Raw genomic sequence first — 23,511 nt, forward strand, 5'->3', positions numbered from 1 at the left:
GAGTGTCTTCTTCTTCTTCCGCGAACAGCACAACAGAGGTGTAATAATGAAAGTAGGCAAACATCGTAAACTGGAACTTAAATGTCCATTTTCATTTATGCTAGGGTGATGCAACCAATTGTTCTATCCTGCACGCTGAAGGAACCAAACTTTATCTATCGGTGGTTTAATTGAGAATGAGATCGTCGTTGAACATCAATGTCAATGGACTTCTGCTGCTCTTATGTGGAGTTAACCTGGCCGGCACACTTGGGTACAAACCTGTCATCATTGTTCACGGCCTCTTTGACGGCCCTAAACAATTCCTTATGATGAGTCGTTTGATACAAGAGGTATGTTTGTAAGAGGCTACACACATTTAACCATAATTATATACTTATTAAACAGAAAAGAAAACAATTATTATGGAAATTGAGACTGATTAAATCATCGAGGTGTACAGTACCAGTCAAAAGTTTGGACACACCTACTCATTCAAGGGTTTTTCTTTATTTTTTACTATTTTCTACATTGTAGAATAATAGTGGAGACAACTATGAAATAACACATTTGGAATCATGTAATAACCAAAAAAGTGTTAAATAAATCAAAATATATGTTATATTTGAGATTCTTCAAAACTGTGTGGTTTGAGCAGTGAATGCTGATTGGCTGAAAGCCGTGGTAAATCAGAGGTATACCACAGGTATGAAAAAACATGTATTTGTACTGCCTTAATTATGTTGGTAACCAGTTTATAATAACAATAGGGGACCTCGGGTGTTTGTGGTATATTGCCAATACATCACGGCTAAGGGCTGTATCCAGGCATTCAGCGTTATGTCGTGCGTAAGAACAGCCCTTAGCCGTGGTATATTGGCCATAAACTGTATCACACCCCGTCCCCCAGCCTTATTGCTTAAATATACCACGGGTATGATGCAAAATTACTTGTTTGCTCTTCTAATTACGTTGATAACCCGTTTATAATATCAATAAGGCACCTCAGGGGTTTGTGGTATATTGCCAATAACCATGGGTAAGGGCTGTACCCAGGCACTCCACATTGCATTGTTCATGAGAACAGCCCTTAGCCATGATGTATTGGCCATATACCACACCCTCTCAGGCTTTATTTGCTTAAGTATAATGATATGATGGGCCAATATTACAGGCTGAAAACGTTGTGTTTGCTCTTGGTATTGGGGAAATTATGGATGGACGACTTGGAACATCTGCTTTTTTCTCTCTGGAGAATGTTTAACAGGACAATGGCCACAGGTGTTTAGAGGAATAGAATGTTACGTATGATTTACATTTGTATCACAGGTGCACTAAAACAGGATCTGATCAAATTCTCACTTCATGTGAAACTGTTTCCATGGATACTTATGTGGGGGGAAAAAAGAAAGTGAGAGTACTTTATACAGTGTGTGAGTGATAAAATATGTTTATTGGGCTACCAAAATCTTTTACACCTAGTAACTCATAAATAATAAATAGAAATATTAAAAGCATCCACTTCAGTTTCAGATGAAGTGAGAATTTTAGAAGGTCCTGTTTTAGTGCGCCTGTGATACAAATGTATATCATACATAACAACGCAATGTGGAGTGCCTGGATACAGCCCTTACCCGTGCTTTATTGGCAATATACCACAAACACCCCGTAGTGCCTTATTGTTATTATAAACTGGTTACCAACATAATTAGGGCAGTAAAAATACATGTTTCTTCGTACCCGTGGTATACGGTCTGATATACCACAGCGTTCAGCCAATCAGCATTCAGGGCTCGACCCACCCAGTTTATAATGTATGTTATAAGATGATAGGATCGTTTTTTAACAGTTTGACTAATTCATTCTAATTAACTTAATCATTATGACACACCCCTCACTATTGTCATTGGTTGCCTACATAACCTGGTTCAAGTAATCATGACATTACCCTGAAGAAGGCACAGTGATGCCGATATGTTGGTAAATAGCCAATAAATTACTGGGAGTTTATATAAGGAGTGTGCGACTCTCTTTATTTTTATATAATATGATAGGATAACATGTTTCAGGTACATCGTTTTTTCTTGTAACTTGCAATATAAGCTGATGTATTCTTTTGACAGGCCCATCCAGGTACCAACGTGTCAGTGATAGATCTGTATGATAACATGGCCAGCCTGAAGCCACTGTGGGTGCAGGTGCAGGGCTTCAAAGAGCTGCTCTATCCAATCATGCAGGAGGCAGAGAATGGCGTCCATCTTATCTGCTTCTCACAAGGTCTCTCTATCTCAGTTATTTAGCATTTTTGGAACAAGACATAGAGATATAGCTCTTTCCGCTTAATGCTGTCTTCCCCTGCTACTCTTAGGTGGTCTGATATGTCGAGGACTTCTTTCTACACTTCCTGACCATAATGTCCAGTCCTTCATCTCCCTCTCATCACCACAGGCTGGCCAGTATGGAGGTCAGTGATGGTCACTTTCTTCTCCTAAGTAATTTTTTTTATCAGGCAAGGCCTAGGTATAGCTCTTTCTAACACAATGAAGTTTTGCTTTTTGTCATACAACAAAGCAAAACAAATGATATTGTCTCACATTTCAAATAAAAAGTGAAACTTTGCAAGCCGTGCGTAAGTTTGAAACACATATGCTCCACACATTTTACTAGCCTTTTCGTTGTGCTTCTCCCACAGACACAGACATTCTGAAAATGGTTTTTCCTCACTATCTAAAGGCCCGTGTTTTTCACGTGTGTTACTCTTCAGTAGGACAGAAATTGTCCATCTGCAACTTCTGGAATGGTAAGAGAGAATTGAGTAGTTAAAGGGGAACTTCAGTGTCGAACAAATAGAGAACCAGAACATTTGTAAATGTGTATCTGAGTACAGTAAAGAGGCTCACAACTGTTCCTTTGTGCTTGCACCAAAATGTTTTGTCCTACCAGACCCACACCAAAGAGAACGCTTCCTGAAGAGCAGCAATTATCTGGCCCTGCTGAATGGAGAGAGACCACACAGGGAAATGACCGGTACTGAAATTCATTCCTACTGCAGATATCTCACTATCCAAAACTGAAAATGTAGATTAGTACCATTATCTGATAAGGGCCAGACAAAATCTCCAGCAAAGTTCCTTACTACTCCTTTCACACTGTCTTGTCTGCATAATGGACAAACATTTTGTTGCAACATATTATGTTTTGGCTTAAATTTATTTCTCAATATATATTTGATAAAACTGCAGATTCAGTCTGGCCCTACCGACACTGTTGTCCTAAGTAGTTTTAAATTCTATAAAATGTGGAGAGACATAGTTACTCTCACTCTCAGAACAAATAAATGTATCGCTCTCTAATCATCAGAGTGGAGGAAGAATTTCCTGCGAATCAACAAGCTGGTGTTGATTGGAGGACCAGATGATGGAGTGATTACACCATGGGAGTCCAGGTATCCATGGTCACCATCACCACCATTATTTTATACTAAATGAATTGCTCTGTTGTATATCCTGCATTCTTACACACACATTGGTTGCATCTCTGAGACGTGGGCTCGACACTAGTGACACTCTATACCTATTGGACTAACCATGTCTGTTCTCTCCAATCAGTCACTTTGGATTTTATGACATTAACGAAACCATTGTTGAGATGAAGAACCAGGAAGTAAGTTACTTTAATGGTACCATCTACCATCATTGATAATGTTCATGTCCTAATGTGATGGATAACTATGTGCTTCTCTGTCTCTCTCATTTGAATAGTGGTACGGTAGGGATTCGTTTGGGCTGAAGACACTGCATGCTCGTGGAGACCTGGCTGTGTATGTGCTCTCAGGAGTGAAGCACGGCTATTGGCATTCGAATGAGACGGTGTTCAGAGGCTGCATAGAGGAGTGGCTGACATGAACATGCTCACATTCACACATACACACTAAATATAATGTTCACAGAAAAGGTTCTGCAAATTGTCTTTAATTGACATGTCATAGTTGTATGTAGTGCCTATTTTATGTTTTTATACAGTATTGTTTGTGATTATGAAACAGCGAAATCAAGTGTTTTTTGTGCAGTAATAGGAAATACACCGAATGTAACTACATTTCACATGGTGTGTTCTTGCCCAATGCTTTCACTCTTCTGGTGAATCAGACTTGTTTCTCTCTTTGAATAAATCAGTGTGATAAGGGTATAATCTTTATATTTGACTGAATTTTCAAAATGATTACAGAACATTGGACTACTAAGTTGGCACACAATCGCCCAAGCATGCACATTACCTAGTTACATAAGGATGGGGGGGGGGGGGCTATATTCTGGGAATGATTGCCATCAGAATCAAATGTAATCTATAATGTTGCATAAACTTGAATTCCATTCCATTCTCGCTTTTAGTTGAGGGAGGAGCTCTGACACTGTACATTACCAATGAAAAGTGTGCCTATGAAAATAATCAAATGGACTGCTGACATACGGCCACTCACTTCTCAAAACGGGTGTAATCATTAGTCCAAACAGAGATTTTCTATTGGACAAATTCAGGTAGGTCCCTCCCCGTTTCGTTCCGTTTCCGAAACGTTTCGCAACAGTTTCGTCGTAATGAATACACCCCAGGTATGACTAATGACGTCTGCAAGGTAGCGCACACTCACAGCTCCTTTCCGGTGTAGGCTACTGCAGTGCGCTCGAGTTCCTGGTTGACATTGTAAGACACTTTTTTAAAAATTATTGTATTTATTTTTTACTATGTGGTCATTGGTAAAGTCATGAATGGTTTTACAACGTTTAGATGGGACCCGGTTAACTTCACCAAGGATGCCACCGGGATTCAAGTTTGCGTTCAAGACTTCCCAACTTTATCGGGTTCAGAGCGCGAAACCAGATTTAACTTCGAGAGACATATAAGCCATACTCATCCAAAAGCTTTATGCATGCAGATGGTCTAAAAGTGGACATACAGAAAACAAATCTGTGATTTTGGCAAACTCTAAAGGACGAAATAATTTTGGTAAAGTCACACTGCTTGATTCAAACTGTTAACACGTAGCCTAGAACTTTCGTGGTTACGGACTCCGCGCTGTCGGAATGAAACTTATATACACACCTATGTTGCTTAAAATAGGACTGCATAGGCAGGTCATTGGTCTTGGTTATACGTTGTGTACCACGGGCAACAGAAATAAACGTAGTTTACACCAGAAACGGTCATCTTTCGATATGGTATAGGAATAAACAACAGCAGCCTACAGTTCATAATGATAGGTACAAGCGAGCAGTGAGACGAATGGTGGAGAGATCGTGGACGTTTGTGATACTTGTTTTTTGCTTTGACAGTTTGCGAAATGTACTGTCAGCGTGGCTCAAGGTCGACGTGTAGGCGGCTGTGGTTTGCTACTGTAAACAGTCACAGCTGTGCGCGAAAAGAGCCAACGCACTGAGCAAAACATCCACACTATATAATATTAAAGCGAACTGACAGGCAAAGCAAAAATCGAAGCTCTTCAGCGGCAAACTAGTGAGAGCAGATCACTTTTATAAGTGGGCCAAAAGTGAAGCCAGCTTTTGAAAACTCAGGTCTGACTTGGAAATACTACTTTGAATGTCACTGCCAGCAAGCGCAATTATACAGAATGTAATTCTAAGATTAGACATCCAACCATTCTCTACACCATGATCAAAAAGTTTACAGTATATTTAGTTGAGGCTGCAGCCAATAATCTTTTCTGCTTTATTCCAACAGAATATTGAAGATCATTCTGTGGACATCAGGGGATTTTCTAGCCTTTCCGTCTACTATGTCCTCCAGAGGCAAAGGTGAGGGGTGTCTGGTGTGTGGGGGTGACCTGCATGGTAACCAACGGCGATGGCTCTTTGGGGGTCAGAACAAGAAAGATGGTCAGCCTCAGACTCCATCAGACTCACCGGGTAGAGGAAGTCTCTCCAGGTCTTCTCAAGGCAGCCCCTGGGGTGAGGTGTGTGTGTGTGTGTGTGTGTGTGTGTGTGTGTGTGTGTGTGCGCACTTCTGTGCGTGTATGCGCGTGTGTGTGAGTTCTAATGTTTTCTTTTCCCACTTTGCAGGTAGCACCATGTCCCTTGGCTCCACAACGTCTCCCTCGTCCCTGTCCTCACCCGCCAAAGCAATGGACCTTCTCTCTGTGCTGACACACATACTAGGCCAGTCCGTACCACGGGGCAGTGGGCGGGGGGAGTTCTTGTGTGGCAAATGTGTTTCCGTTCTAGAGCGGGTTTTCAAGTTTGACTCTGTCATTTCCAGAGTGAGGGTCTTATCCTCTGAGAGGCTTCAGAAGTTGACCCAGGAGAGGGACAAGGTCAGGCAGTGGGTACGCAGCGCTTACCGCCAGCGACACCCTCAGGATTTCAGGATGAGGAGCAGCACTAGTGAGGAGGATGGTGAGGGAATGGGAGACAGAGAGGGTTACATTGAAATGTTGAAGGAGAACATGGCCCTGTCAGAGTATGAGTGCTGGTCTGAGAAATGGGACGCATGTCCATACTTCAGGAGAACGGGGAAAAGATGCACAAAGGGGAAAAATTGTGAGGGATGTGATTCTCTGAGGGTGTCCGACTCCGCCTACGAGTCAGTTTGTGGGGTTCCCCGCCGCCTACCCTTCCAACCCTTTCCCCCCTTGGCCCTGTCGCGGGACAAGTCGCAGAGCATGCCTCTTCATTGGTCAAGGGTGCCGTCGCTAAACTCTAGCCCAGCGTCATTGGCTGGATCCACTCTCTCCTTACAAGCGTCCTCTCGCACTGAGTCCATCCAATCACTGGATTCGCTGGATTGCCGTGATCCATTTGATTTTCCAGATGATTTGTCTCTCCTGGTCCTCAGAGAGTTGAAAGGTATTGAAGGAAAGCCTGTCAGTTCACCTTCGGGGAGTAAGATTCCCGTTTTGGGAAAGAGGGAAGGGCGATATTCAGGAGAGGTAGGTGAGACATCCTCCCCTGAGGTAACAAGGGTGCTGAATTTTGGAGAGCGGGAGAATGGAGGAGAGGAAGTGGATGGAGAGACCAATGATGTTTTGACTGAATTAAGGGACGAGTTTATTCCACTACACAGAGAGGTGAGATTTATCTTATATCCTATCAAAATCCAGCATGCCAAATAATGACAGGAAGTTATTATGAGTTGGGCAAGGATTATTTTCTGACGACAACACTTTGGGTTCCCATAGCCTATAAATGAGCCCTTCCCTAGTCAGGAAAATATCTCTGCCCTAAATGAGGATTTTCCGACAGGTTGCCTTGCCTGTGGTCTGTGGATCACTCCGTCTATCACTGAGTGTAAATATTTACTTAGTGATCTGTAATATGTCATCTAGGATCTATAATGTCTGTAGCCAGTACAAAGGTCTAACTCTGAATATTCTCTTACTTATAAATACAGGAATAGGACTTCAACAGAATTAAAAGTGACAATTTAACTGCATTTTGTTAAAGACATTTCTTAATTCATTTCAGAGCAATACAGGTCGAGTGCACCTTGCAGTCAGACAGTTGAGAGGACAGCTTGATCTAGCTATGGCACGCATCAAGACCCTAGAAACTGAGCTTAAACACGGGACCAAAACCAAACCAGATACCAATGTCAGTGGACCAGAGGATTGGATTAAGGTAAGCACTGAGCAGTTTACAGAATTTTTTTTCTCCACTCTACTTGTTTCCCCCATGTTTCGACATTTTCAGCTGGATTCCCAGACACAAATGAACCCCAGTCATGGACTAAAAAACATTCTCAATGGAGATTCTCCAGGACGAGGCAGTCTCAGGGGAACCGGTCATTAGTATTTATAGTAACTTATTGAGAAAGAAAACAGTTTAAATTGGTGAGCAGAATGGAAGTGTCATGATAATTTGGTTGCGTACACACAACTAAGGTTGACACTCCCTGTCATGGTACCAGACTGCTGACGTTTTATACACGATAAACAGGTATAGGCCTAGTCAGCCGGTGCACAGCAATATAATGGCCTGAACATAGTTTCCCTAACATGCTTCCTCTGCATGTACTTGCGTGCGCACACACATACACGTCTTCAGAATCACTTGGATAGCAATGTCTTTAAGCCCTGCTTGTATTGACTAAGCGCAAATAAAGCATTATGCAAGGAATGATGGGTGTGTTACAGTTTGTTTGGTCTCTGGACCAGGGAGTGTCCTCTTTCCTTAATGCAGGTGCGTTCATATAACCACACACAACCACACATCTCCCTGGAATCTTCCCCAACTAGAGGAGTTTGCCCTGCAGCTCAGGATGGCTTTTCATAAAGAGATCATTAACACGCTACTCAGCTGCTGAGTGGCGTCTGTTAGCCTTATCTCCTTACCGTAGACTCAAGTTATTCAACCCGGCATCTACCTATGGTTCTAGCATGTCTGGGCCTCACCCCCAGCTGTTACGGCGTCTTACCCAAACTCATTCTCATTTCATGAGATTCACGTCTGAGATTCAGGTCTGGCTTGAGTTCCAGTTTTTGGGATATTTTAAGAAGCCCTATTAGCAAGTTCAGTCTGGGAATGGGAGCTGTAAATCCACGAAGAGCTTTGACGATTAAGAGCACCACAGTCAGCTCTACACAAGGAAATATTTTAATTTGCCTGGAATCTGGTATTAGCTCCACCCAATCCTGGAAAAGGTCAAATAAGTCAATCATTGGGATTAAGTATTTGTGTGCTCTGTGTGAGGTCTTACTGTATATCAAGCTTTTGTGATGGGGAACTTTCACACTTGGCACTTGCAGGGCAGATTATAGGTTTATACTGTGTTCTAAATTTATTACAAGAATACAAACTGATTGCCTGCATTCTTTGAAAGCATCAGCTGTAACATGGTGGCATATATCACCCACAAGACACTGGCTGCAAAATGGAGAGGTCTGCTGCTCCACCCTGGTCCCAGATCTGTTTGTGCTGTCTTGGCAACGCCTGTGGTCATTGTCATCAGTTTGAAAGACAACACAAACTGATCTAGGACCAGGCTAGTCTGCTCTAATATCGCTGCAACAATGCCAGCCCCCTGTTGACTTGACATCCTTCATCTAAGTGCTGTGTATGGCGTGATTATGGCTTTTTCAGTTGCCGCAGAAGGACGGGGGAAACTTGCTTCTGCAGAGTTTGGGGCATTCGCTGCACAGCAGAGACCGAGTTATCCAGGTGAGTGATTCATAGTGATTCTATGAGGGGAGACAATGCAGTCATGCTGAAAACACAGGGATCCACTTCACTCAGGAATGAGACACTGGCTGAGCTTGTGGAATGTTGCCATCACAACATGGACACCCCAAGCTCTTAAACTCCCAGACCTAACTTAAGATATAGTGGTATTAGCAGATAGAAATCAATTTATCACTAAAGTTTGTATGGGTGAGCAAACCTCCTTAGCTTAACATAGCCAAATAGATCAATCAAATCGGTTTAATATAGAGTACCAGTCAAAAGTTTGGACACACCTACTCATTCCAGGGTTTTTCTTTATTTGTACTATTTTCTACATTGTAGAATAATAGTGAAGACATCACAACTATGAAATAACACATATGGAATCATGAAGTAACCAAAAAAGTGTCAACAAATTTAAATATATTGTATATTTTAGATTCTTCAAAGTAACCACCCTTTTCCTTGACGGGTTTGCACACTCTTGGCATTCTCTCAACCAGCTTCATGAGGTAGTCACCTGGAATGCATTTCAATTAACAGGCGAGCCTTGTTAATATGTGGGATTTCTTTCCTTCTTAATGCGCTTGAGCCAATCAGTTGTGTTGTGACAAGGTAGGGGTGGTATATAGAAGATAGTATGGACTTGGTCTTTTACCAAATAGGGCTATGGCAAGAACAGATCAAATAAGCAAAGAGAAATGACAGTCCATCATTACTTTAAGATATGAAGGTCAGTCAATACGGAAAATGTCAAGAACGTTGACATTTTCTTCAAGTGCAGTCGGACAATCCATCAAGCGCTATGATGAAACTGGCTCTCATGAGGGCCGCCACAGGAAAGGAATACCCAGAGTTACCTATGCTGCAGAGGATAAGTTCATTAGAGTTGCCAGCCTCAGAAATCGGCAATTAACTGCACCTCAGATTGCAGCCCAAATAAATGCTTCACAGAGTTCAAGTAACAGACACATCTCAACATCAACTGTTCAGAGGAAACTGTGTGAATCAGGCCTTCATGGTCAAATTGCTGCAAATAAACTACCACTAAAGGAACCCAATAATAAGAAGAGACTTGCTTGGACCAAGAAACATGAGCAATGGATATTTGACCGGTGGAAATCTGTCCTTTCGTCTGATGAGTCCAAATTTGAGATTTTTAAGACTAACCGCCATGTCTTTGAGACTCAGAGTAGGTGAACGGATGATCTCCGCATGTGTGGTTCCCACCGTGAAGCATGGAGGTGGTGTGATTGTGTGGGGGTGCTTTGGTGGTGACACTCTGTGATTTATTTAGAATTCAAGGAACACTTAACCAGCATGGCTACCACAGCATTCTGCAGCAATACTCCATCCTATCTTGTTTGCGCTTAGTGGGACTATCATTTGTTTTTCAACAAGACAATGACCCAACACACCTGTGTAAGGGCTATTTGACCAAGAAGGAGAGTAATGGAATGCTGCATCAAATGACCTGGCCTCCACAATCACCCGACCTCAACCCAATTCAGGTGTTTAGGGATGAGTTGGACCGCAGAGTGAAGGAAAAGCAGCCAACAAGTGCTCCAAATATGTACGGAACTCCCTAAAGACTTTTGGAAAATAATTGTAGTTGACTACCTCATGAAGCTGGTTGAGAGAATGCCAAGAGTGTGCAAAGCTGTCATCAAGGCAAAAGGTGGCTACTTTGAAGAACCTCAAATATTAAATATATTTTGATTTGTTTAACACTTGGTTATTACATGATTACATATGTGTTATTTCATAGTTTTGATGTCTTCACTATTATTCTAAAATGTAGGAAATTGTAAAAATAAAAAAACCCTTGTAAGTAGGTGTGTCCAAACTTTTGACTGGTATTGACATATATATGTTCATGTTTTTATTGTCACATTTATTTGGGTGTGTACACAGTTTAGCAAATGTTATAGTGGGTGCAGTGAAATGCTTATATTACTAGCTCCTAACAATGCAGTAAAATGTCAAACGGGTACACAAATAATCCATTTAAAAAAACAAAGAAAGTCAAATGTTGGAACAAATCCAATTATCAACCCAAATAGCACTGTAACAGCAGTCCAGCTGTGAGTGGTTGGGGCAAACCCTGTTTTCTTAACTATCATTGTCTCAATATTTATCATTGAGACATTTGTTTAAATGCAGATTTTGTATTCTGGTGTAATTGATATCATGTAATTTTTTTCTTATCACATCAAGTCCTTTTCTGAAGCCATCTCTGGGACAAGCCGTGTGTTAATCCATGATCAGACATTAATTTCCTGTCTCCCTGTCTGTCTCAGGAGTGCATGTGTCTGATCAGGAAGGTGTGTGTTGAGGTGGGGACAGGGACAGACGTGGCTGACAGACTGACACAAGCACTCACTGACAATCTGAAACAAACTCTCTCCGACAATAAGGTGAGGGCTCAGATTGATCCCATTTGATTATGATTTGAATAAACTATGGGTTTAGAATAAAATAAACTCAAAATAAACTTGTGTAGACTGTCAAAGCATGAACAATAATATGCGTAAATATTTCCTTTTTTAATGACATTACTTAAGTGATAATGCCAGAGAAGCCGGTGTTTGGAGGATATATTGGTATGGGTGTGTTTCGTCTCTGGCAAACCGTGCCAATATATCCTCCAAACACTAGCTTCTCTGGCATTATCACTTTTAATACAACGGGTTACCAACATATTTTAATAATGATTGACATATTTTCATTAAACGTTATTTGGATTAATTTCATCCTTCCACAAGATATAGTCCCGACAGACATCTGGGTCGCGTCTCTAGCAATCCTAGTCATTCACTCTACTTGTTCTGTATCTATGGACGCGACCCAGTTGTTCGTTCTAAATGTTCCATTGCCATACTGGCTGGCAACGTTCTTATCCCTTGCTTGCTAGCTAGCCAACTACGGCTAACTTACAATCAAGTGCAGCCAGAATAACAGCAAAATAGCTGCATTTGTTTAAGCTGTTTTCTAGTGATATTTATTTGGATACATCCATAACAATGAGCTAATTTGGTGTGATTTCGCCTGGCATAGAAAATGTGCACACTTGTCAGGACACTGTTGTTCAGGGGAGCTAGCCAACTACACAGCTACCGTAACACAATCACTTCAAACTGAAGCTGGAAAGACTGCAAATTAGCTGCGTTTCGTTTGAACTTTTTTCAATTGACATTTTTTGTATATATCCATAAAAATTACTCCAGCTGATTTCATGATTTCGACTGGCAGATATAGGGTGCCTGCCTGTCTGTCTCGTCCGAAATCCCGACACGTTCATTACTATGGGACAGCAGGAGATTGTTTCAATATTGAAATACGATGTTGCAAATGTCGCGAGACAGACTGCAAGGTTTATACAAATCTCCGCTGTTAAAAACAAATTGGTAGTCTAAAATAAATCTGAGATAATGTATAGATGCTTTTTATAGTCGAAATTAAGTTTATAAGTTGCCTGACTGGGCTGATGACAGTCCAGATGGAACAGAGTAAATAGGCATTTTAACATCCATATATTTAGCCGGTGGCAATTTGTGGAATAGACACCGGCTGGTATGCGGTTTTAACCAATCAGCATTCAGGATTAGACCCACCCGTTGTATAATATGGGATGTAGAGCATTTCTATACAAGGTTATTTTGCTGATGTCTTATGTTCTACCTCATCTTTAGCTAGCCCTGGAGGCTCTGCGCTCTGAGATGAGTGAGAAGGAGAAGAGGATGGAGAGCGAGCTGGAGGAACTGAAGAAGGCTGGAAGAGACCGGGAGAAAGACCTCTCCACACTCAACACTGTACTCCAATGTAACCAGGACATCATCAATGTGAGTCTGAAGTTGAAAGCATACACACACGTGTGATTGCTGTGCTACCAGTGTATGGCAGTTGCTGTAGAACAAGTACACACACACTTTCTTTCACTCACTTTCATTAACAAAGGCAACGTTATGCTGGATATACTATAGTTACTCAGTCAAAGGTGTTACTAGTAATTTCTCACATAAGGGCTTCATTTTTTTCTTCTAACCCCCAGGAACTGAGAGTGGAGCTGGTTGAGAAGGAGCGAGTGCAGCGGGAGGTGCAGAAGGAGAGGGAAGTGTGGAGACAGCGGGACATGGCCCTCAAAGCAGTCCAACAGGAGAAAGAGTCCCTTCTCCTCTGCCTGAAGGAGGCGCTAGAGAGCTCTCAGAAAGACATGCAGGTGAGGGGATCACCTCAACATACAGTATCTCTATAGGTTGAATTAAATTAGGTCCGACAAGAAGGATATCCTGCTGGAACAGGTCTTTTGCGTGAAGAAAAGACCCCGGAAAAGGGGACGCAGATCGGGGATCCTTCTGAGAATCCGGAGGCGAGCGAGTAAACTCCCAATGCCTTCCATTCTTCTTGCTAATGTACAATCATTGGAAAATAAAATTGATGACCTACTATTAAGATTATCCTACCAACGGGACATTAAAAACTGTAACATCTTATGTTTCACCGAGACGTGGCTGAACGAAGATAAGGACAACATAGAGCTAGTGGGATTTTCCATGCACCGGCAGAACAGAGACGCTACCTCTGGTAAGATGAGGGGTGGGGGGGGGTGTCTTTTTGTCAATAACAGTTGGTGCGTGATGTCTAATATTAAAAGTCTCGAGGTATTGCTTGCCTGAGGTTGAGTACCATATGATAAGTTGCAGACCACATTATCTATGAAGAGAGTTCTCATCTGTATTATTCGTAGCTGTCTATTTACCAACACAAAACGAAGCTGGCACTAAGACCGCTCTCAACCAACTCTATAAGGCCATAAGCAAAGAAGAAAATGCTCACCCAGAAGCGGCGCTCCTAGAGGCCGGGGACTTTAATTCAGGCAAACTTAAATCAGTTTTACCAAATTTCTACCAGTGTGTCATGTGCAACCAGGGGGGAAAAAATCCTAGACCACCTTTACTCCACACACAGAGATGCATACAAAGCTCTCCCCCGCCCTCCATTTGGCAAATCTGACCATAATTCTATCCTCCTGATTCCTGCTTACAAGCAAAAACTAAAGCAGGAAGTACCAGTCGCTCAATACGAAAGTGGATGACGCGGATGATCACGCGGATGCTACACTACAGGACTGTTTTGCTAGCACAGACTGGAATATGTTCCAGGATTCGTCCAATGGCATTGAGGAATACACCACCTCAGTCATCAACTTCATCAATAAGTGCATCGATGACGTCGTCCCCACAGTGACTGTACATACATATCCCAACCAGAAGCCATTGATTACAGGCAACATCTGCACCGAGCTAAAGGCTAGAGCTGCTGCTTTCAAGGAGCGGGAGACTAATCCGGACGCTTATAAGAAATCACGCTATGCCCTAAGACGAACCATCAAACAAGCAAAGCGTCAATACAGGATTAAGATTGAATCCTACTACACCGGCTCTGACCCTCGTCGGATGTGGCAGGGCTCGAAAACTATTACAGACTACAAAGGGAAACCCAGACCCGAGCTGCCCAGTGACGCGAGCCTACCAGACGAGCTAAATGCCTTTTTATGCTCACTACGAGACAAGCAACACTGAACCATGCACTAGAGCACCAGCTGTTCTGGATAACTGTGATAACGCTCTCGGTAGCCGATGTGAACAAAACCTTTAAACAGGTTAACAACATTCACAAAGCTGAGGGCCAGACGGATTACCAGGACATGTACTCAAAGCATGCACGGACCAACTGTCAAGTGTCTTCACTGACATTTTCAACCTGTCCCTGACCGAGTCTGTAATACCTACATGTTTCAAGCAGGCCACCATAGTCCCTATGCCCAAGGAAGCGAAGGTTACCTGCCTAAATGATTACCGCCCCATGGCACTCAAATTGGTAGCCATGAAGTGCTTTGAAAGGCTGGTCATGGCTCACATCAACACCATTATCCCAGAAACCCTAGACCCACTCCAATTCGCATACCGCCCCAACAGATCCACAGATGACGCAATCTCAATCGCACTCCACACTGCCCTTTCTCACCTGGACAAAAGGAACACCCATGTGAGAATGCTGTTCATTGACTACAGCTCAGCGTTCAACACCATAGTGCCCATGAAGCTCATCAATAAGCTAAGGACTCTGGGACTAAACACCTTCTGCAACTGGATCCTGGACTTCCTGACAGACCGTCCCCAGTAGGCAACAACACGTCTGCCACGCTGATCCTTAACACTGGGGCCCTTCAGGGGTGGGTACTTAGTCCCCTCCTGTATTCCCTATTCACCCACGACTGTGTGGCCAAACACAACTCCAACACCACCATTAAGTTTTCTGATGACACAACAGTGGTAGGCCTGATCACCGACAATGATGAGATGGCCTATAGGGAGGTCAGACTAGCAGTGTGGTGCCAGGACAACAACCTCTCCCTCAATGTGAGCAAGACAAAGGAGCTGATCGTGGACTACAGGAAAAGGCGGGCCGAACAGGCCCCCCATTAACATTGACGGGGCTGTAGTGGAGCAGGTAGAATTTCAAGTTCCTTGGTGTCCACATCACCAATGATCTATCATAGTCCAAACACACCAAGACAGTCATGAAGAGAGCACGACAAAACCTATTCCCCTTCAAGAGACTGAAAAGATTTGGCAAGGGTCCCCAGATCCTTAAAAGATTCTACAGCTGCACCATCGAGAGCATCCTGCCCGGTTGCATCACCGCCTGGTATGGTAACTGCTCGGCATCTGACCGTAAGGTGCTACAGAGGGTAGTGTGAACAGCCCAGTACATCACTGGGGCCAAGCTTCCTGCCATCCAGGACCGATATAATAGGCGGTGTCAGAGGAAAACCCATAAAATTGTCAGAGACTGCAGTCACCCAAGTTATAGACTGTTTTCTCTGCTACCGCACAGCAAGCGGTACCGGAGCACCAAGTCTAGGACCAAAAGGCTCCTCAACAGCTTCTACCCCCAACCCATTAGACTGCTGAACAATTAATAAAAATCTCCACTGGGCAATTTACATTGACCCCCCCCCCCCCTCCCTTTTGTACACTGCTGCTACTTGCTGTTTGTTTGTTACCTATGCATAGTCACTTCACCCCCACCTACATGTACAGATTACCTCAACTAGCCTGTACCCCCTGCACACTGACTCGGTACCCTGTATATAGGCTTGTTATTGTTATTCTTATTGTGTTTTTATTTTTGCCTACTTGGTAAATATTCTCTTGTTCTTGAACTGCACTGTTGGTTAAGGGCTTGTAAGTAAGCATTTCACGGTAAAGTCTACACTTTTTGTATTCGTGCACATGCTGTAGGATTTAGATCAAGACTCCTACTCTGAGACGCTTTGTAAATACAGACCCAGATGTCTTGAAATAACAAATTGAGTAATTTGAGTATCTATTCGTTTGACCATTCCTGATCTAGAATTGATTCCAGGTATATCTCTTTTTAGTGTGCCCACAATTGTCTGTGTCAAGTTCAGTAACCAGTGCTGCATGCACTGACCTCTGTTATTCAAGTTAAAGGTGCTACATGTCGATTGTCTCACCGATGTGGAAGCTAGGCGAATTGCAACAACACTTAGGCGGAATATAAACAACTCTCTCCCACTCCCACGCATACCAGTTCCCTGCAATACGGTGGGGAGGTTAGCGCTATCCGACATCCAATGATCCCGGATAGCATGGACCATGGTGGAGACTATTTTACTTTCAGTTTCGTCCACCAACTTCAAACAGTCGTAGATATTTCACTGCGATTTTAGATGGTACAATGATACTAATGACAATTAACTATTCAGTGCATGTTTTCTCACATAAACTGAAATAGTTCGAAGAGTGTAGAATTTTAGCAACCAGGAAATGACGGAGCGATTTCTACCTTGGCTTCCTTGTGCTTGAGGAGGAGATGACCACGCCCATTAGGGATGTAAGGGGGGGCAGTTTTCTACAGCTGGGCGATATGGACAAAAAGTCACATTGTGACGAATAACTATTTTGCTTGATAACAATAAATAGATTACAACGCAATGTTCCCTCTAAACTGCTAATATTCCCTCTAAGAATAAATACCATGTCGCACAGAGACTCACTTAACGGAGTTCGCCCCACTGGTTTGCACCATATAGATTGTTTTTTTTTCTGTGATCGAATCAACATTATATCAACCCATTTTCAATGCAACAAACCAAAACAAATCTAACTTTGCAAGATTGAGTCTCTGATTTTGCCCAACGGAGTAGAATTATATTGGCGGGTGTCGCCCATCAGCGGTCTTGAGCTTTTCAGATCAGAGCGCATATGCACATTTGTTGATATTCTTTGCTAGTTACCAAGTTATTAGCCCAGTTATAGATACGTATAGGTCAGCAATGGGGAGTTACTGTTTCCTACAAGAACACAAAACATGTAGGCTACATTTCAAGCTGTCTTGGTAAAAAGCTTATGTCTAAAGGGGCGTTGTATTTTGAGACAGGCTTGAATATGCAAATAAGATAATAGGCAGAGGGGTGGCCTACATTGTCTAATTCTCTGTGTGGTAATAATAATTAATTATATTTTGTAAAGTGGTTTCTTGCATCATACAACACAATAAAATGCAATGTACAGTCACCTATTTGGCCAATGTTGTTACAGACCCGGTAAAAAGTAATGAATTAATGTCAAGCCCTTCATAATGTAAAAATATTTTAAAAGTCTCATGCAATGTAGGCCTGAACAGCAAATATATGCTACTGTAGGCTATGTCATAGAAATCAAAAGCGATTTCAATGTGGAAATGTTATGGGATTCGCACCGTTTTGTTGGTAGGCCTACATTATGCTCAAATAGCCTATTGGCTACTGTCTAAAACTGTAAGGGGACAGCCTCAGTGTTCAGTGTAAATGTGCATCAGAAGTTGCACAAAATTCTCACAAGGTTCAAGTTTCCTCTCACAAGACCAAATATTTGCTCAGTGCCCCCCAAAAAATTGCGGGAACATTGCTAGAACAATAAAACCACTGTTTTAATGTACAGTTACTTTGCATTAGCGCCAGGGCTCTAGACACATTTTTACAGTGCCATGTAAGTCACCTGAGATGGTAGCCTAATATTTAAAAAGTAAGCTATTTATCTTACATATTTAGGGAATGCATGATTGATATTTTGATGTGCAACCTGTCAAAATAGGATCCAGTATTATCAGATTTATGTTTTGGCTCTTTGTGCATATACAGTACCAGTCAAAAGTTTGGACACACTTACTTATTTCAGGGTTTTTCTTTATTTTTACTATTTTCTACATTGAAGAATAGTAGTGAAGATGTCACAACTATGAAATAACACACATGGATTCATGTAGTAACCAAAAAAGTGTTAAACAAATCAAAATATATTTTAGATTCTTCAAAGTAGCCACCGTTTGCCTTGACTGCTTTGCACACTCTTGGCATTCTCTCTCAACCAGCTTCACCTGGAATACTTTTCCAACAGTCTTGAAGGAGTTTCCTTCCTGTGGTCCAACTCATCCCAAGCAATGTCAATTGGGTTGAGGTCGGATAATTGTGGAGGACAGGTCATCTGATGCAGCACTCCATCACTCTCCTTCATGGTCAAATAGCCCTTACACAGCCTGGAGGTGTGTGATCATTGTCCGGTTGAAAAACAAATGATAGTCCCTCTAAGCGCAAACCAGATGTGATGGCGTATCGCTGCAGAATGCTGTGGTAGCCATGCTGGTTAAGTGTGCCTTGAATTCTAAATAAATCACAGACAGTGTCACCAGCAAAGCACCCCCACACCATTACACCACCACCTCCATGCTTCACGGTGGGAACCACACATGCGGAGATCATCTGTTCATCTACTCTGCGTCTCACACAGACACGGCAGTTGGAACCAAAAATCTCAAATTTGGACTCATCAGGCTAAAGGACAGATTTCCACCAGTCTACTGTCCATTGCTCATGTTTCATGGCACAAGCAAGTCTTTCCTTATTATTATTGGTGTCCTTTTAGTAGTGGTTTCTTTGCAGCAATTCAACCATGAAGGCCTGATTCACACAGTCTCCTCTGAACAGTTGATGTCTGCTACTTAAACTCTGAAACATTTATTTGGCTGCAATTTCTGTGGCTGATAACTCTAATGAATTTGTCCTCTGCAGCAGAGGTAACTCTGGGTCTTCCTTTCCTGTGGCGGTCCTCACAAGAGCCAGTTTCATCATAGCGCTTGTTGGTTTTTGCGTCTGCATTTGAAGAAACTTTTAATGTTCTTCAAATGTTCCACATTGACTGACATTCATGTCTTAAAGTAATGATGGACTGTCATTTCTCTTTGCTTTTCTGAGCAGTTCTTGCCATAATATGTACTTGCCCTTTTACCAAATAGGGCTGTCTTCTGTATACCACCCCTACCTTGTCACAACAACTGATTGGCTCAAGCGCATTAAGAAGGAAAGAAATTCCACAAATTAACTTTTAACAAGGCACACCTGTTAATTGAAATGCATTCCAGGTGACTACCTCATGGAGCTGGTTGAGAGAATGCCAAGAGTGTGCAAGCCTGTCATCAAGGCAAAGGGTGGCTACTTTGAAGAATCTAAATATGAAATATATTTTTATTTGTTTTACACTTTTTGGTTACTTAATGATTTCATATTGTTATTTCATAGTTTTGATTTCTTCACTATTATTCAACAATGTAAAAAAAAAAAATTAAATAAAGAAACCCTTGAATGAGTAGGTGTGTCAACTTTTGGCTGGTTGTGTGTGTGTATGTATGTATGTGTGTGTGTGTGTGTGTGTGTGTGTGTGTGGCGAGAACGTTATTGTATTGGTCAGTGAGTGAGTGAGTGAGTGAGGCCCTAATCTATTGATTTCACATGACTGGGAATACAGATATGCATCTGTTGGTCACAGATACCTTAAAAAAAAAAAAGGTAGGGGCGTGGATCAGAAACCAGTCAGTATCTGGTATGACCACCATTTACCTCATGCAGCGCAACACATCTCCTTCGTATAGAGTTGATCAGGCTGTTGATTGTGGCCTGTGAAATGTTGTCCCACTCTTCAATGGCTGTGCAAAGTTTCTGGATATTGGCGGGAACTGGAACACGCTGTTGTACATGTCGATCCAGAGCATCCCAAACATGCTCAATGGGTGATATGTCTGGTGAGTACACAGGCCATTGAAGAACTGGCACATGTGCAGCTTCCAGGAATTGTGTACAGATCCTTGCGAACTGAGCCTGGGCAGTATCATGCTGAAACATGAAGTGATGGTGGCGGCTGAATGGCACGACAATGGGCCTCAGGATCTCATCAAGGTATCTCTGTGCATTCAATATGCCATCGATAAAATGCAATTATGTTCATTGTCTGTAGCTTATGCCTGCCCATACCATAAACCCACCGCCACCATGGGGCACTGTGTTCACAGAGTTGACATCAGCAAACCGCTCGCCAACACGTCGCCAAACAGGTGGTGTGCGGTTGTGAGGCCAGTTGGATGTACTGCCAAATTCCCTAAAATGATGTTGGAGGCGGCTTATGGTAGAGAAACGAACATTCAATTCTCTGGCAACAGCTCTGGTGCAGTCAGCATGCCAATTGCACACTCCCTGAACTTGAGACCTCTGTGGCATTATTTTGTGACAACTGCACATTTCAGTGTGGCCTTTTATTCTCTGTGTAATGATCATGCTTTTTAATAGTCTTCTTGATATGCTACACCTGTCAGAAATTCTCACTAACAGGGATATAAACAAATTTGTGCACAACATTTGAGAGAAATAAGCTTTTTGTGCATATGGGATCTTATTTCAGCTTATGAAACATGGGACCAACACTTTACATATTGCGTTTATATTTTTGTTAATTGTACAACGATCTCAGTTTTATCAATTTGACATCAGATTCTGACGTTTATCCACGTTTATCCAAATTTCAAAGTTGCTCCAAATGTGAAATGTCTATTGTTCCATTTCTCCTTGCACAATGTGGGGAGAGGGAGTAAGAGTGGCTCACTCACATAGCAGCCGACCGCGAAATAGGGACAGGCAGATACTTTTAAAGCAGGAATAAACATAATGCATAGGCTATTACACAAAACGCTTCGGTAGGAGTAAGGCAATGTCTGTCGTCCCAGCTTTAGTTTTTATCCCCCCATCTTTGATTACAGAAACTGATCTGGCTTTTGTTGTCAAATAGAAAGTCTGCATTTTAGAATGCGATTTTGTATTGGCCCAAAATAAAAAAAATTCACACACTATTACTGCAGCTATTTTATGGACTTTTTCTGAAATTACAATGCAAAAATTCTACATGTAGCTCTAGAGTTCACTCGCTTCAGGGAGACTTTCCTCCTCATTATTTGTAATCTTTTCCCCCAGGCACTGTCGGACTCTGTGATTAGCCAAGGGGTGTCAGGAGGTGGGGCAGAGGGGGCTCTGGCCTCTCAGCTGAAGGAGAAGGAGAGCCTGGTGATAGCCTGGCTTCAGGACAGAGAGGAGCACAGCGCCACCATGTGCCGGGAGGTCACCAAACTCACCACCGCCCTGCAGGACTATCAGGGCATAGTGCAGGTGAGTGTAAACGATGATGGTAGTGGATGCTTTCACCAATCCCTGTCTTTCATATCAGTGAAGAGGAAGCCATGTAAGACTAGTAAGATGCTCCCTCTATATACTGAGATGTGCTGTGTCTTCCATTGTCTTTTACACAATTCAGGTCATCTTCAGTGAGGTACCTAAAATACCAAGCCTATAATATAGTTTGGTCATTTGAACCCATACCTTTCCCCTCTTCCCATCTTTCCCCCTTCCTTCTCAAGGAGCAAGAGCAGAATCATAGTCAGACGGTGTCTTCGCTGTCAAAGCAACTCAACGACACACGCAACGACCTGAGGGAGAGAGGGAAGGAGAACAAGGAGACCCAGCGAGCCTGGCGGAGCGAAAAGGAGGACAAAGAGAGGGAGGAGAGGAAATTGAGGGAGAGCCTGGAGGAGAGAGACAAACTCATTGAGGTATGTCCGTACATGAGCGCGATATGTCCATACATGACCTTAGAAAAGCACTAAAGAGTAGACCAAATTAACACTGAATATTTTTATTTGTAAACCTGTTTTATTTAGCAAGTTCTCCTGGATTCTGAGGAACGTGATCATCTACTCAAAGAACTTCAACAGAACCTGCTGAACAAATTTGAACCCATGATTGCTGTCAAACACACATTATGAAAAAGACAAGATAGTGAGAGAGCAGACAACGTGGAACCATGAAGGTACAATGCACATTTTATATAGATGAGTTGCATGAACCAGCACTTTCTTTCACCACAGGTAGTTTACTACTAACTACAATTTTATGTAGGCCTATTGAAAAAGTTGTGTTTTGCACATTTGCAGTAGTTGCATCTTACCTTGGCAGGCAAACCTTGGTTTTTGTGTTAAAACAATTTATGTCCTTTACAACACTCCTGACTGGATATTTGTCAATAATGATAATGTTATTGCTCCATTTTGGCATCGTTCTTATTTGTATATTCATATTGACTGATTTAATTGATGAAGTATGCAAATAGTTAATGTCTGACATGGACCAAAGTATATGTTGAATTTGCTTAAATGGTACTCTGTCAATGAAAGATATCAATACAGACGGCTCAATCAAATCCTTTCATTGACTGAGATTACCGTTTATGCAAATTCTAAATACATGTTGGTCCATGTCAGACATTGATTAACTACTAGCATGGGACATGGGACATGGGGAAATGTGTCATGAGATTTGTTTGTGTCCTTCAGGGCATCGTGTAGTGCAACCTAATTGATAAGTGCTATCAGAAGGGGGATTATTATTGTGTTGAATTTGGACCGTTTGAAGTTGCAGTTTCCCAAAAGCTTTCTTTATTGGTGTCATACTGTAAGTTCTGTGCTTTTTGTCCCTGAATGTGCTTTTTTGGTTATTTTATTCATACTGCCATTCTCTTTACACATTAGCTACATACTGCTTGGTATTTTGATTGTCATGAAGGGGTTAACATTTTTGACCCCAAAATATTTATTTTGACCTTTTTGGTGGGTTTAATTTTACTACAGAATGGTTTGATACATTTATTTTTGGAAAAGGTTTCTAATTTTATGTTCTGTCTTTTAATGTTATTTTTCCTTTTTTTCCATGTTGTTTTAGACCTACTGCCTGTTTTTGGGGGATTTGCTGCCATGTTTTCATTTTAAGTCTTTGTGAGATTGAGAAATAAACCTCTCTATATGACCGAAATTATTGAATGTAGTGTGTTTTCATTGCATGTATTTTGCTGCCTATGTCATGGAGGATCAAAGGGACTTTCATGACCCGCGGGTGTCTCATATGCTCTGAACTTCACACTCG

General features: G+C 42.1%; 2 protein-coding genes across 4 annotated transcripts; both read left to right on the top strand.

Moving 5' to 3' along the window:
- The first annotated feature begins 48 nt into the window (after positions 1-48).
- Positions 49-4,164, top strand: ppt2a (Lysosomal thioesterase PPT2-A). The gene is given in 8 exon segments (NM_001141331.1): positions 49-332; positions 2,103-2,256; positions 2,348-2,443; positions 2,672-2,779; positions 2,923-3,006; positions 3,340-3,424; positions 3,588-3,642; positions 3,741-4,164. Coding segments are annotated over 8 exon segments (882 nt in total). The 5' UTR covers positions 49-176; the 3' UTR covers positions 3,885-4,164.
- A 411-nt stretch (positions 4,165-4,575) lies between these two features.
- LOC106582353 (uncharacterized) lies at positions 4,576-23,400 on the top strand. 3 transcript variants are annotated; one of them, XM_014165390.3, is made up of 11 exons: positions 4,576-4,680; positions 5,716-5,942; positions 6,054-7,057; positions 7,455-7,607; positions 9,069-9,146; positions 11,450-11,566; positions 12,842-12,991; positions 13,201-13,368; positions 21,514-21,705; positions 21,954-22,145; positions 22,254-23,400. In XM_014165390.3, the coding sequence occupies exons 2-11, from the start codon at positions 5,771-5,773 to the stop codon at positions 22,356-22,358; spliced, it is 2,331 nt and encodes a 776-aa protein (XP_014020865.1). In that variant the 5' UTR covers positions 4,576-4,680; positions 5,716-5,770; the 3' UTR covers positions 22,359-23,400. The 3 variants fall into 3 exon arrangements, with proteins under 3 accessions (XP_014020865.1, XP_014020875.1, XP_014020890.1); XM_014165400.3 differs by lacking the exon at positions 4,576-4,680 and adding an exon at positions 4,711-4,983; XM_014165415.3 differs by lacking the exon at positions 4,576-4,680 and having other exon boundaries at positions 5,716-5,947.
- The last annotated feature ends 111 nt before the right edge of the window (positions 23,401-23,511 follow it).

This window comes from Salmo salar, chromosome 02, assembly GCF_965601325.2.
Source record: "Salmo salar chromosome 02, fSalSal1, whole genome shotgun sequence".
Lineage (NCBI taxonomy): Eukaryota > Metazoa > Chordata > Actinopteri > Salmoniformes > Salmonidae > Salmo > Salmo salar.

Excerpts from the sequence above, each read along its gene's own strand:
- LOC106582353 (XM_014165390.3), top strand. The coding sequence starts at position 5,771 with ATGTCCTCCAGAGGCAAAGGTGAGGGGTGTCTGGTGTGTGGGGGTGAC. Across the intron at positions 7,608-9,068 it reads GACCAGAGGATTGGATTAAG|TTGCCGCAGAAGGACGGGGG; the intron begins GTAAGCACTGAG and ends TGGCTTTTTCAG. Across the intron at positions 21,706-21,953 it reads ACTATCAGGGCATAGTGCAG|GAGCAAGAGCAGAATCATAG; the intron begins GTGAGTGTAAAC and ends TTCCTTCTCAAG.